Source organism: Xiphophorus couchianus, chromosome 11, assembly GCF_001444195.1.
Source record: "Xiphophorus couchianus chromosome 11, X_couchianus-1.0, whole genome shotgun sequence".
Taxonomy (NCBI): Eukaryota; Metazoa; Chordata; class Actinopteri; order Cyprinodontiformes; family Poeciliidae; genus Xiphophorus; species Xiphophorus couchianus.
Window position 1 is genome coordinate 18,558,154 of NC_040238.1, and position 14,010 is coordinate 18,572,163.

A 14,010-nucleotide genomic window follows, 5' to 3' on the forward strand; every position below is an offset into this window, starting at 1 on the left:
AAAGGGTGCGCATAGCGTGCGTAATTGTTTTTTCCTTCGTATGCCTCCGCTCTTTCATACAACACGCTCTTTTAGCTCGAGATAAATTGTTTAGATGAGCCACAAAAAGAGCAACATTTACAGATGTGTTCCAAAGATCTGATCAAAATGTTTTTGTTAAGATGTGAAAACACTGTTGGTATCTCAAACATTAGACCAAACCAGACAAAAACTGGTTTGGATGAATTTGACCTGGTTGAATTATAAAGTGGACTAAGCTGACAGCAGTGCAGTAAATTCCCTGGTAGATGGCTTTGCTGACTTTATATTTGATAAAAACAAAGTGGACATGAACAGCAGATGGCGTTGCTGTCCAAATCCTCTCTGACTGTGGAATAAACTTCACACTGGACTTCAAGCACGGTCGATTCTGTGCCTCCACACTTTTCCTTTAGGTTCTGGGACCTTAATTCCCAAATTAAAGTCAAAATGTATTTTCATCTATAAAGGCAACTGGGCAACTTTATATCCCAAGTATGACGCTCATGATGTTGTCAGATTACTTTACGACTAAGAGTCTTCAGTCAGAGGCTTCATCAAGTTTGCTGTAATGCAGACTGCTACAAGAGATCCTTCCTAACAACCATTTGAAGAACCTTGAATAACATGATATTTAACCATATTTTACTTAATTTTAGGATCAATAATGTATTCTTGAATTCAAATTGAATTTAACTTTGTATGTCTCTTGAGACTCCAGTGGTTGTCTACACCTTCTGAATCTCTCCCAAATTCTTTATTGGGCTTTGTTTCACAATCCTGACAAAACTGTGATTGTCCTAGACCGGCGGTTTTCAAAGTGTGAGGCGCGCCTCCCCTAGGGGGCGCCAGAGCACTTTAGGGGAGGCGCGGTGCGAGGGAAAAAAATAAACCGGAAAAGAAGCTATCTGCTTGCTGTCTACTGATGTGAGAGAAAGAATGGACACATTTTTAGTAAAGAAAAAGGCAGGGGAGACAAGTTCTGGCGTAAGTAGAAAAAAGAGGAAGTATGACAACGACTACTTAAAGTTTGGATTTTCCTGGACTGCAACCCCGCATTAACCGGATTCGCGCATCAAAAGCACAAGCACATTGTTCCCACTAAAACTAAGGTGAGCTGAACAGTTGTGTTGCCATGTTGCCAATTTAGTTAAAATCATAAATAAAATGAGTTACACATGATTCAGGACCATGATTGCTGACAAAGGCTGGGGAATAATTGGGGAAGGATTGCTCTACGTCAGCATGGGGGCGGAGCCAGAGTCCGAAATAGGAAATACCAATTTGCAAAAGTTGATACCAGTTGATACATTGAAAGAATAACTCAAACAAACCACGGTAATAATGCAAAAATACCACTAAAATAACAGTGTAAGTTTTAGAAAGAAAGAAAGAAAAACTTGTTTAATCTGAAAGGCATGAAAGAAGAAGGACATGTTTTTACAACATGGTAAAGTGTCCTATAAGTGACAGGAGGCCTCTTCTTTTAAGACATTTAAAAAACATATTACATATAGCTACTAAAGAACAAGCCTTTTACATTCAATTTATTGTGTATATCAAAAGACTATCTAGAAAAAAGGCAACGCTGCATGGTTAGAAATCACACCAGTCATCTTCAATGGTGGCAGCTGCTTCATTCAAGACAAACATTTTTGGCTTTATATGTTGAGATGTAAAAAGTTGAGGAGAAACTTGATTTATCAGAAGCAACCATTAGAAAGGCAGACAGTTCTTTTAAAACTTTTTATTCTTTTATTGGTATTGATCCAATAGAGGCAGATTGTTAATGAAATATTTGGAAGCGTGGTCAACACAAACTGAAGCATTTCATTCACTTCCTCTGCTGTCATTACTAAAACTACAGGCAGACTACAAATCGACGTCATTGTTCACAACACAATAGCCCAGTAGAAATTCTTGCAGAGGAATTCAAGTAAATGGCAGAAAGTCCAGACTGAGTCATAGGCGAGATTTGAATCGAGTAAAATGGCACAGGAAGGCAATAGCCAAGCTAGAATAATCCTGTCAAGATCACTGATGGGCTCTGTAGTGTTACTTCAGTTTTACTCATTGTTTCATGAAAAAATACTTTCAAAAACACACAAATATAAAAATAGTAGTCAACAAAAGCATGTTTCTAAAAATAAGTCAAAATGAACCCACAATCTGGTCAGAATCATCTTGCTTTTCTCCTAACTTTCTAAAAATAATAATGGACGGTTTTCAAGCTGTTTCAGTTCATTGATGACTCTTAAGTCAGATACTGTATGTTTCAAATGTCTCATTATAAGGCCGTCAGCTCGTTTGAAGTGAGGATCCTCAGGGCGATTTTTCCGGGCATATTGTCCGCCTCCTTACTGCCTTTATTCTTCAGCTGGAGCTGCTGAGGGTGAGAGACGTCATCAGGCCTCCCGGACAGCGTGACCTGCCCTAAGAATTTGTCCGATCCAAGGTCATCGCTCCACAACTGGAAAAGACCAGACAGGTTCAGTAGCAAATAACACAGGAGGTGATTTGTTGTGTTAGAATAGAAACTTTTGCCCAGGCTGCAATTAATTTACAGTTTTTTTAATTACGTGTAAAACTGACATACTGTGCTGTAGTGGAAGTGTTGCATGTTCAGCCCTTCCTTCCCTGGTCTACAGTTTTTTTGAATATATAATAAATATATATTATTTTACCACGGTGGTGTGGAAGCATTATTGTTACGTAAATTGAATACCTATTTGTGGGGTTTTTAAAAATCTTTGCCAGGCTTGCTAAAACTTGTGTACATGTGCTTTAAAGTGTCATTATCATTTAGTTTATTTAAATGTGTATAGGGAAAGCCTTTCAATTTACCATTTATGTTGTTTAGAGAAATCCTGACTCTGCTTTGTTTTCATTTAAAGTCTTTTTTCCTGCCTTTTGGTGTTTTTTCAGCTCTAACAATAGTAAATGACTAAAAGCACAACTGTAAGCCTGGGCAGTAAATACCAGCCCCACCAATCTATCTGAGACTAATCACTGTCACTTGACTGATTTTTCAACTTACCTGCACTGTTAGGGGCTCTCTGACCTTCTTCCTGAAGAAAATGGCGCTAAATTGAAACGCCGGCGTCAAAGAGTTCTTCTGGGCGATGGACTTCACTGATTGGCTCTCGCAGGAAATGATCAAATATGGGTTTATGCCTAAAAGATGCATTTAGTTTTATTTCTGTGAATTATAAATGAGCAGGACTAGTTTGAAAAAACGTTCTCTTACCCTCTGCCTGGTCTCCTTGCTGACCGATCTCAGCTCTGTCCACATATATGTGGGTAACGACTTGAGGATATCCAAAAAGCGGAGTCCAACATTTAGTCTGTGGTTTGTCCTTCACTAGCTCCCTGAGGGAAGACATGGATAGAATCATATTTCTTAATATTCTGACCTCAATCAAAAGGCAGCCAGTCTGACTTAAACATATTTCATGTTTTAGACCAAGCAAAACCCAAATCTTGCTCCAATTGCTAAAAACCAATATGGTTGCTTCCATAAAATACAATCCATCATTCAGGGTCCACATCAGCATTTTAAAATAGTTTGTTTTACCTCAAGGCTTTGAAATACATGTTGGTCCACCAAAGACAGAATATTAGATTTCCACAGGTTCAACCAAAGGTTAGTTTAAATCATTTGAATTTGAATTTACTGTGCCATCAGTTTCATACCGGCAGCCGGAGTCCACGTCCGTGTAAAGCCGGAGCATGAACTCTCCTTCTATGAAAGCATCGAAGGTGGTCGGGATGACGACATATCGGCCCTTTGGCAGCTCACATCTCATGAACACCGTCCGAGCATCGATGTAGGTGGAGGTATGCAGAAGTTGTTGCGTCACCAAGTCGTGTAGACGATACTTCCTGTTCACCTCCACCTGCAATGTAATTCCCGGTTGTACATTCGTCACTGCAGATTTAGCGTATTTCTATATATTTAGTTGATGTACTGTGGAAAACTATATTTTTACAAGCCTGAAATCAGTCTGAAAATATGTTTGTACTGAACGTAAAATGGCTTAAAAAGAAAATAAAGTTTTATCTGTAAAAACAAATGCTGGAAGAAAGCCACATACTGGCTGTATATGCACTACTTTGTGTTGATCTATCACATAACATCAGAATAAAGTACACTGAAGTTTGAAAAGGACACTATGCCTTATAGGTTTTCAAGTTTATAGATATTTGATTTGCAAAGAAACCTCCACATTTTACAAGACTTTGAGGCATGACTGCCTCTTAGTGGTGGGAGCGTGTATTGCAGTTGCATGAAGCTCAGAAAGTGGTTGTACTGTAAGTGCAGAGGGTTAGACTGAAAAAATTCAAAGCTTATCTCAAACAGGAAATGTTCTTTAAATATAATAGACAAAAGCAAAACACCATCTTGACTCTGTCAGATGAAAGATGACAAATCACTGATAAAATCATCACAAATCAAAGTTTTAATTTAGTGTGCTGTTGGTATTTTAACAGATCATTTTCCACACAGCTCTTCTGTTTTTATCGCATGTCACATTTCAGCAGCACCTTTAACAGAGTGATAACAGAATCTGTGGTGTGTTTGAAAGTTTCCAGGTCTCTGGCATTAAAGACCCTTGTGAGGAAACATGCCATCAGTTTAGAAATGTGTGGACACAAGGCCTCATTAAAATGAGACAATTCAACACGATGAGGAAAGTTTGTTTTCACCGAGAACTGTGCTTGCAGCCGCTTGTCTTTATTCAATAACTCTCTACATGATATTTCTGTTATAGTTCTGTCATGTCTGTGGGATTTTTGGTTAAATATAATGCTGCATATTATGTACAAGTGAGGAAAGTTAATACTTTATCAGAAAGTAAACTTTCACCAGAGATATAAATATCCCGTGTGCAACACGCCAGGCTTGAACCAAGGAACCAGACCTGTCTGCAACTTCTGCAGAGAAAAAATAAAATCATCATCAAAGTTTTTGGCTGCAGTTTGCCTTTCAGTTTGAATCTGATGTGTTCAGCCTCTGGCTAAAAGGTCTGCTTGGGTTCAGATAAGAGCTAAATTAAACTGCTGACTGCTTAGTGAAGTAGAAAAGAACTGCAGGCCAAACCAAATTCTTTTACAATAAGAAATGTGAAATTAATATGTTTTGCCCAAATATAAACCGTTTTTATATTGTAATGATTTTTTCACAGCTTTTTATATAAACTTTACAATTACTACTGTTCTATGTTTTGTAATTAATCTCCATTGAGACAAACACCGATAATTTTTGCCCCCAAAAGTATTTCTTCCTGCTCAAGTATTTTGAAGAAATTAGTAGTGACAGTCATGGTCAAAATTTCAGGTGATGTCCATCTTAATGAAAATATTATTATTATTATTATTATTATTATTATTATTATTATTATTATTATAACCTCACTACTTGATGGCAGTATATTGAGTAGCACACTTGAATTCCCTTACATGCAAATATATAGTCAATACCACACACATGAAAAAAAAGACCTTGCTACTTCAACGACCACTGTGAACTTGTGTTTGAATCAGTAATGGAGTCTTTGTCTTTTTTTTACAGAAAAGATTTGTGTGGATAATTTGTGTTACCTTTAAGATGTTGAAGCCCATGCTTAGATTGTCTCCTTGACCTTCTTTCCTGTAGATCTTTCTGTCTTTCTGCTGCAGTGAGATCAGGACCTCGTCAGATTCTTTGGTGACATCAAACAAGTACTGGAAGAGAAGGGAAAATGCATTAGTTTTTAGTTGTTAGTTATTTGCTTTTATTACGTATAGACAGACTGTCAGTGATGGAGGGACAAAGTCTCCTGAGCCGTCAGCACCTGTGGGTTCTGCAGAAATGTCTGCCTGTGGTTAACACAACCACCGCAGCGGTTCAGCAGGGGGTCGCTGTTTCGAGTCCATTTCCCAAAGTTCACTGCCTCATCCCAGTTCTTCTGGATGCTGATCAGTGAGGTGTTTATTAGACGGCAAACGTCTGCATCACTGAAGTTCTTGCACCAGTCTGTGAATGACATCCTGTTGATCCAATCAGAGAGCGCATCAATAATGAACAGTTAGGAATCAAATTAAATAGCTGCAGTGTAATCAGAGACCCACCAAAACTCTCCATCGTCCGCCACTGTGATGCCAAGATTGCCTCTTTCAGTGTCACCGATCTTTGACCATTCTTCAGAACTGACAAACAATCAGCAAAGCCAAAAAGGTGGTTATTTACCAGGAGGCATTCAAACGTTGCAGAGAGTATTCTACTTTAGACAACATCTGTTTTACATATATTGTCCTGTGACATGGAAAGGAAATAATGCATAGTTTTCATTTATGTTTAGATGTTTGTTGAACAAAGGTGAAAGAAATGTACCTAAAGAAAGTTAAGCTAAATGCATTTTTAGTTCAATATGTTTCATGTTAACAACAGTAATATAATTAATATTTAAGAGCCTGAAATATTTGTTATTTAACTTTAAAAGAGAGGAACAAATGTTGTTCTTTAGCCAACCTCTGAGGCCTTCACAGAACAGCTGTAAAGATCCTAAGATTAAAAGTGAACTATATTTACTAATTAGATTATTCTGAAGCCACTTGACTGAACTGGGCTGTATGTAGAGGTTTCAGATTAAAGGAGGCCGAATACAAAGGCAAACACTTTTAGGCTTCATATAAAACTAGATCCCAATAAAATATGCTGTAGATTCTGATTGTACCATAAAAATCTACAGATAGTAATGATGCCTTTTGAGAGCTTTCCTTTTTTCAAATCATTTAAACCACACATCAGACTTTCATTTTATTTTCAGTAGTATTGTGTGAACTAATTGTTAATACCAAAGTAGTTTTTTCAGATTAATATTTAAGCCTGAAAAGATTTTGTTAATCTTGTTCAGATTTGGAGCTGGTTGATGTGAGACCATTTTATGCCGTCCTTGACCTCAGATGTATAGTAGATTTTTCAGACTTAAACCCAAGTTATTATACTTTAGCAAACTGGAACAATGAAATGGATTGTCTTACTTTCTCTGTGTGGTATTTTTTTTCAGTTAATAAATTGATTTATAAAGACCTTTTTGGGGCCGTGCCAGTGGTAATATCTCTACAAAGCACATTTTTTCCTACTCGGTGATATCAAAATGACTCCCACATGACCCCTGCTGACCTGTCACTCCACGCTCCTGTCCACTCAGTTTTACCCCAGGGATTTCTCAGGCGGATGAGTGGAATGGTTTCATTCTTGAAGTAGGCCCGCAGCCCGTGACCCAAACGCACTCGTTTCACGTCAGTTACCGAGTACGCATGGCCTCGCACCAGCCCGTTATCCGTCCTTGACTCAAGTCTAAATCCCTGCGGCTGTGAAATTTCAAAGAAAATGTTTTAATTTTGACATGGTCAAAGACTCCGGAGAGGCGTAAACAGAAAAAACTTGCAGGAACAGATAGTCACTTACCTTGATGGAGGAGCTGATGATTCCTCCGCGATTCCACGCCTTGAGAAGGTCCTCAAAAATTTTATCTTGTTTGTTTTGATCTGCGTAGTATTTCTCTTTCTGCAGGTCGATGGCCTCTACTACGGCTCCACTGAAATCCACCACAGCATCTCCAGTGTTGCCTCCAGCCAGGGACTCATAGCAGCCAAAGAGCCTGGGCACAGTGGAAGGAGGGACATTTGAATAGTTGATAGTCAGTTAAGATAGTTTGGCAACTTAAAATATTCATGTGATGTTAGACAATACTCAAAATTAGCTACAGTTGTATAAACCCTAATTTCAACCCAGGTTTTAGCAGATAAAGAGATGACTGCAGTTATATTCAGGTCCTGTAGCTGTTCTCTATTTCAAAGGAGACACTTTAAGATAACACAAACATTTTGTTACACCATACAGGGACTAAAAACCACATCCTCGCAGATGAAACAAAAGCTTTGTGTAAAAGTCTTTGTTCTCTAACTGTGAGCTTTGGAAACAAATATATCCACTCACATCAGTGGGAAGATAAACATTTCCACTATATTTCCAGACGTATTTACTCATCTCCCTTCACATATGCAACCTTTAGTGACATCCTATTTTAAATACATAAAGTTTATACATGATGTTTGCCCACATTTTGCTCTGTGACTTTTTCATCTGTGAACTCTTTCAACAACAATTAGGAGTTTGTTTGTGGGATTTTTTTAACCACACTTCTGAAGTGTATTTGTGAGGTCAGACACTGTTGTTGGGCAATAAGGCCTGATTTCCATCTGAATTATGTTCCATCAGATTGAGGACTCAGTGCCGGCCAGTCAAGCTCTTCTACACCAGATTCACTCATGTATGTCTTTATAGACCTTGCTTTTTGCAGTTTTGTGCAAACAAGTTAAAACAAGAAGAGATCATCTTCAAAATATTCCGCCAATGTTGGGAGCATGAATTTTTTTAAGGCTTTTTATGCATCATCATCATCAGGGCTGACAGTGAAAGTACAGGCTGTTGTCTTGAGGAACAGATTTGGTTTACTGACTTGGCGTAGGCTTTCTCCAGCAGGGCGCTCCAGAACTCATTGTTTTGCTTAGACTGACAGTAGATGAGTTGTCCGTTGCTTGTCGGCAGCCGGTCGTCTATCACCACGTCTATCCACTCACCGAAGATCCAGAACCGGAAATGGAAAATCCCAGCATAGTTTGAATCCCACTCCTGCTCCTTCCAGTCAGGAATTACCTAGAAACATGCGAGCACAATAAATGTACCAAACATCTCATTTGTATATATTTAGATTTCTAAGTACAGCATTATAGGTAACCTGCGTTACAGTAACAGAGGTTGCGTTGAAACATTTTGAAGGAATGAACCTGAATCAGCTGCATTGTAGTTGGAACAGATCATTTGCATAACTTTCAAGTTATTTTCTTGTCAAGACTGTCGTTTTATTAATTCTAACAATATTTTCATATAAATATTTTGAAGTTCTAAAACAGATTATAAAAAAATATATTTTAAATAAACTCACCTTCTCCCAGAGGTTTGATTTTAAAGCCAGGCAGGCACAGGCAGCAACAAACCAGCAGTTTCCCACAATCCCCTGGTTCAAGTCATGAGAGCTGATGCCCTCTACAAAGAGATGTGGGTTTTCACATATTTCCTAAAATATGAAAAAGATTGTGGATTTAAGTGGTGGTGCCAGGACAAAGCACAACCCACATATTGAGGCCTTAGACCTCGTGGCGGTGGTCACAGGTTCAATTCCCGGCCTGATAACATTTGCCGCATGTCTTCCCCCCTCTCTCATTATCCTCTTTCCTGTCAAACTACTTTCAAATAAAGGCCAATGAAACTTTTTTTTTTTTTTAAATAGTGGATTTAATGAAAAAAATACATGGATGACCACAACTTTCCAAGACTTTACAAATCACCAAATAATAAAAATCCAACAAAAAACAATCTATTTACAGGGTTTAGAAGAAGTATTCATACCACTGGATCTTTTTTAATCTCTTGGTGTTACATTTAGAAGTGGTTGTAGAAGGTTTTGATAATGAGGCCTCGAGCAAACACATGCACACACTTTTAACATTCCTGGTGTGGAATAAACTCACCCCGGGTCGTTTCCACTGCACAACTCCAGGAGGGGGTTTTTTGTAATAAAGCGATGAATTGGTGGCTGGGAACTCTGGATCTTCAAACAGATTCTCTTTGTTGTGCTGCTTCTTCAGCTCAGCATAGTGCTGATTTCTATAAGCGACAGGCATGGTGGAGATGCTGAGGCCTCACAGCTGCAGATGAGAGACAGCAAAGGATTCTGGTCTTTATATGGCTGGAAACAAAAATTATTTAGTCTTGGTGGGACTGCTGTGCTGCTTCAGACTGACCCATGACCCTGAGTGAGTCTCAGTGGACTCATTGAGTTTGTCTGGACAGATGAAAAATGTTGTTTATGACATTGGAAAAGATTTGACACCTTCTCTTTTACTAGCTCTAGAATATAAATATCTTCCGATAGATGTTTTTGAATTGGGACTTTCCAAGTGCAATGGAAGAAACCAAATATGTTGCATAGAAGAAATATGATCAAAAAATGAAAGTTTTGCACCAAAAAAAAAAACAGCACCTAGCATAGCTAAGTCAGAGTGACATAGATAATACAGAAACAAAACTAAATCTACGTGTTTTGATACTTCAGAGCTATTTATATTTACTCAAAGCAAAATTAATTCAGTTTATGTTTGAACTACAAATATTTTAAGACTTAAAATGTAACCATAATCTAGTAAGAAAATGTTTTGGCATGAATCTGAAAACTCTTGAAACTCAGACTGTCCCATGTGACGTGAGCTCTCACTGTTTGTTTGATAGATAAAAGTTGCTAAACCAAAATAGGAACCTTTACACTCACTGGGATTTAAAAGTCTACATTTTGGGTAGTTTGTTGCCACATGTCAGGAGAGAGGACTACATCAAAGATCTTTTTCAACTAAGTAGCATTTTACAATTTCTGGAATCTGAAAAATTAGAAATGCACTTTAAAAGGATCAAATCAGACTCAGTGGTTTTACTTCACGTTAAAAACATTTCAATGTTCATGCGAGTCATTTTACCTCCGTTTCAAAAAATTACTACTGGAGCAGTAAAAGAAAGGCTTTTCGATCTAAGAACACAACAAAGATGGTGGCGCTAACCTTGTTGCCAATGGATGCCGGATAATGGTTCTAAATGCCTGTCAAAAATTAACTAATATTAAGATTTAATGAAGCCTGATCTCAAGTTATTTAAAATTAGCTTCTGTGATCAAGATGTCTGGAAGGAACCCAAACAATTTTAAATTTATTCCAGTATTTATGATAATATGAGTGATTGAATATCCAATGAAAATGATTCCAGAAGATATTCTTGGTGGCTCATAAAAAGCAGGAGCTTCACGTGAATCAAATATTTGTGGCCTGCATGTTTACATTTGAGCCTGTTTGCATAATAGTTACAGTATTTGAGGAGGGAGTGCAGATGCAATGAATTCATGGTTTTTATGTCCTATGTTGCATCATCAATCCAACCTGGTGATGACATTTAAAATGCATCTTTAAAATGAACATGAGAGTTATGTAAACTTCTCACAGGTCATGGATCAGTGGTTTGGTTGAGGCTCTAGCAGAAAAGCACCTTTTCAAACCTTGTTGAAGAGAAACACTGAAGTTATGACGGGAGTCGTGATGAGAGACGTCGCTTGATTCTTTAGGGAGGAACTCTTAAGCTTGTTTTCCCTCTACACTGACCCCTCGGTGCTCCGTTTACACAGTACTGGCCGGGGCAATTATTTAGATAAGAATCTTGATATTTCAGTCATGGTCCAAGAGTCTCACAACAGCACACATTCAACAGGAAGTAATAAACACCAAATATGTAGAAAAGCCGGTGAAGTACAAAATGGATAAAGAACTTTTGAAAAAGACCATTTGGAATTACAAAACAAACTATAAGGTTGAACATTTCTGTAAATAAATACCAGGGTATAAACGAGAGGATATCCAGTGACAGTACCTTTGTGATATCCGCAGCTCAGACTTTCATTCTCCAGAATAAGGAAGTTTCCCGGTTGAGTACTTACCTGTCTCTGACTCACCCTCTCACACACCACTGACCTGTTTCCACATTTCTCAGTGCCCCACCCCATTTCTGTTTTCTATTGTATGTTCAACTGTTACGCACTTACCTCTGACCTGAACGGTGAGACGGCTTAATGAGTGACTGAGAGTTTCTTCTCACTTTTTTTAATGGTAAGATTTTAATTTTCTTCTCTTTATTGGAATACTAAAGCAGAAAATATTGAAAATAAGTGTCAGGAAATGACGTTTGTTTTTCGTCTGGTTGTTGCAGGTGACGCCACCTACACTTCCCAGTGTTTCCGGGACGTACGTGAACCAACATGAAGATCAGGGAAAACTATTTGTTTACAGACATGTTCATGTTTATTTCAACCAGAGAAACAGAAAGTAAAACGTACTTAAAGTAAAGATCAAACTGAGGTTCAGTAAACAGCAAACGCTGCTCTTTAATCAGTTTTTTAAGCCAAAGTTATGTAACATGTTCTTAAAAGTTACAAATGAAGAACAGAAACATTTTAAAAGCAACACTTACCAACCGGAAAGTCTTATTCTTGTGAAGATAAACTTAGATTCTTTCACTCTTCCCTCAAACTCCAGGTCAGGTGTTTACAAGTCAGTCCACACTTCAGCTTCAGGAGCCACAACACAAAACAGCTGTCTACCACATCTTGCTCTAAATGAAATGAGATTTCCTACCCTGCTGCTGTGAGGAGTTCCCAAAAGCAGGGTCAGAAAACTGGCCTGACGGCTATATCGCTGCATAGGAGAGTGTGTGACTTTTGGAAAACGGCTGATTGGATCTCTGAAAGTATTTAAGGAAGGGGCGACCGAAACTAAGCACCCCCACGTCCCTTGAAGGTAAAAACCAGCAGAAACCTGTTCAGCGTGTCTAAAAACACACAAAACTCAAACCTCTGGTAATAACATCAGCCTCACCAAGGGGTTTTATGTGCTGGCCTGTCATTGTTAAATCAGTTTTTCAGAGTTTTCTTTGCACCAGTGGTCTGCACCGTTGAATAAACAGAGCTAATAAGCTGTGAGCTGTGGGAATGAAACAAACTGGCAGGCGTCCAGTGATCTGTGCTTCTCTGTTAGGGAACACAGAGGCTCTGTGACTCCCTCACCCTCATCACATCTGCTCTTCTTTTTCTTTTTTAAAGGGCCAACGATGATGAGGGGATTATTCAGGAGATAAACTGCTGAAGATACGAGTGGAGAGTTTTGCCACGAGCAGAATTTAGAGAGGACATCGTGTGTTGAGACAGGAAGAAAGCATTCGCGATGCATGATGTGACGACTGTATTTCCTGTGATAGAATGCTGGAAGCCCTGATTTCACCTCAGGAGAAAACAATTTACCAGATGACCTGAACAAAGGCGGCAGTGTACTGTGAGGGTGCATTTCAGGGAAAATGAGGTGGTTCTCAAGGAGGAAACCGTTTTCCAGCTCAACAGGCTGCTAGCCACACTCAGCAACAATGAAGCAACCAGAGAAATCCCACTATGGTCCACATGTCTTACAGTGGAGCAGGAAGTATTCATACCCCTGAAATCAAAAGCTACCACGTAGTTTACTGGTGTTTTCTGCTTTGGAGTAGAAAGAAAAGAATAACTGGAGGAGCTGCATGGGTTCACAGCTCAGGTTTGAGACTCATTCAATAGGACAGAAGAAAGACATTTTTTAAAAAAGTTAATAAGCTTTAAATCTGATCAGATGAGAACAAGACTGAACTTCTGACCTAAATTCAAAAGATTGTGCATGTGGCAAGATATATGGAGATAAATATAGAACAGCCTTGGAGGAAAAGCTGTCAGATGCTCAAAAAATCTAAGATTGGGGCAAACATTCAATGGAACAGTTAGCGTCAAAGTCCACCACTAAACATCTGTGGCAAGACTTTGAAATTGGTGCCTGCAAATTATCTCCATTTTACTTGAGTGAGCTTGAGATGTTTGTTATGATTAAAAGTTCCCATTTGTTGATGTTTAACCCAAAGTGCTTACAACAGTAGTTGGAGCCACGCTTGGTTCTATGACCTTAGAGGGATTTTGAAATTTATAATAATATATATATGTCGAAAACAATGATCTTTTCGTTTGGTAGACTTTACAAGAAAATATTAGCTTTTTAAATTACAAATGTATTTTTACACCTGACTTTTGTTAAGCACATATTTCTTGAAGAGGTTAACTTATATGTTTATAGCGTTTCGGTGTTGTAGTTTATGCTCCTTTCTCTCTTTTGTATTTTTTGATATCACAAATCAAATACTGCTGGACTCTGCAAAAATATATTTATCCTAAAATTAAATCCTGTTAATTTATTTTACGAACAAGTCTGAATTCGTCAATGTTATAAATGGTTCAGAAACTGATAAGCAAATAGACACCATCTTGCCAAACTCCTCAGCCC

At 38.3% G+C, this 14,010-nt stretch overlaps 1 protein-coding gene and 1 long non-coding RNA gene across 3 annotated transcripts; one reads left to right on the forward strand and one right to left on the reverse strand.

Annotated features, from left to right (window-relative positions):
• Positions 1-1,750: 1,750 nt before the first annotated feature.
• LOC114152838 (calpain-5-like) lies at positions 1,751-12,263 on the reverse strand. Of its 2 annotated transcripts, none has more exons than XM_028030911.1 (13): positions 12,131-12,263; positions 9,598-9,774; positions 9,012-9,143; positions 8,526-8,722; positions 7,472-7,664; positions 7,184-7,374; positions 6,130-6,207; positions 5,853-6,048; positions 5,620-5,742; positions 3,712-3,914; positions 3,266-3,387; positions 3,056-3,192; positions 1,751-2,488 (listed from the first exon to the last, which is right to left on the reverse strand). In XM_028030911.1, the coding sequence occupies exons 2-13, from the start codon at positions 9,748-9,750 to the stop codon at positions 2,306-2,308; spliced, it is 1,908 nt and encodes a 635-aa protein (XP_027886712.1). In that variant the 5' UTR covers positions 9,751-9,774; positions 12,131-12,263; the 3' UTR covers positions 1,751-2,305. The 2 variants fall into 2 exon arrangements, with proteins under 2 accessions (XP_027886712.1, XP_027886711.1); XM_028030910.1 differs by lacking the exon at positions 12,131-12,263 and adding an exon at positions 11,534-11,617.
• LOC114152840 (uncharacterized) lies at positions 11,671-13,279 on the forward strand. Its single transcript, XR_003597232.1, has 4 exons — positions 11,671-11,769; positions 11,870-12,018; positions 12,196-12,456; positions 12,759-13,279. It is a non-coding gene; the product is annotated as an uncharacterized LOC114152840 (long non-coding RNA).
• The last annotated feature ends 731 nt before the right edge of the window (positions 13,280-14,010 follow it).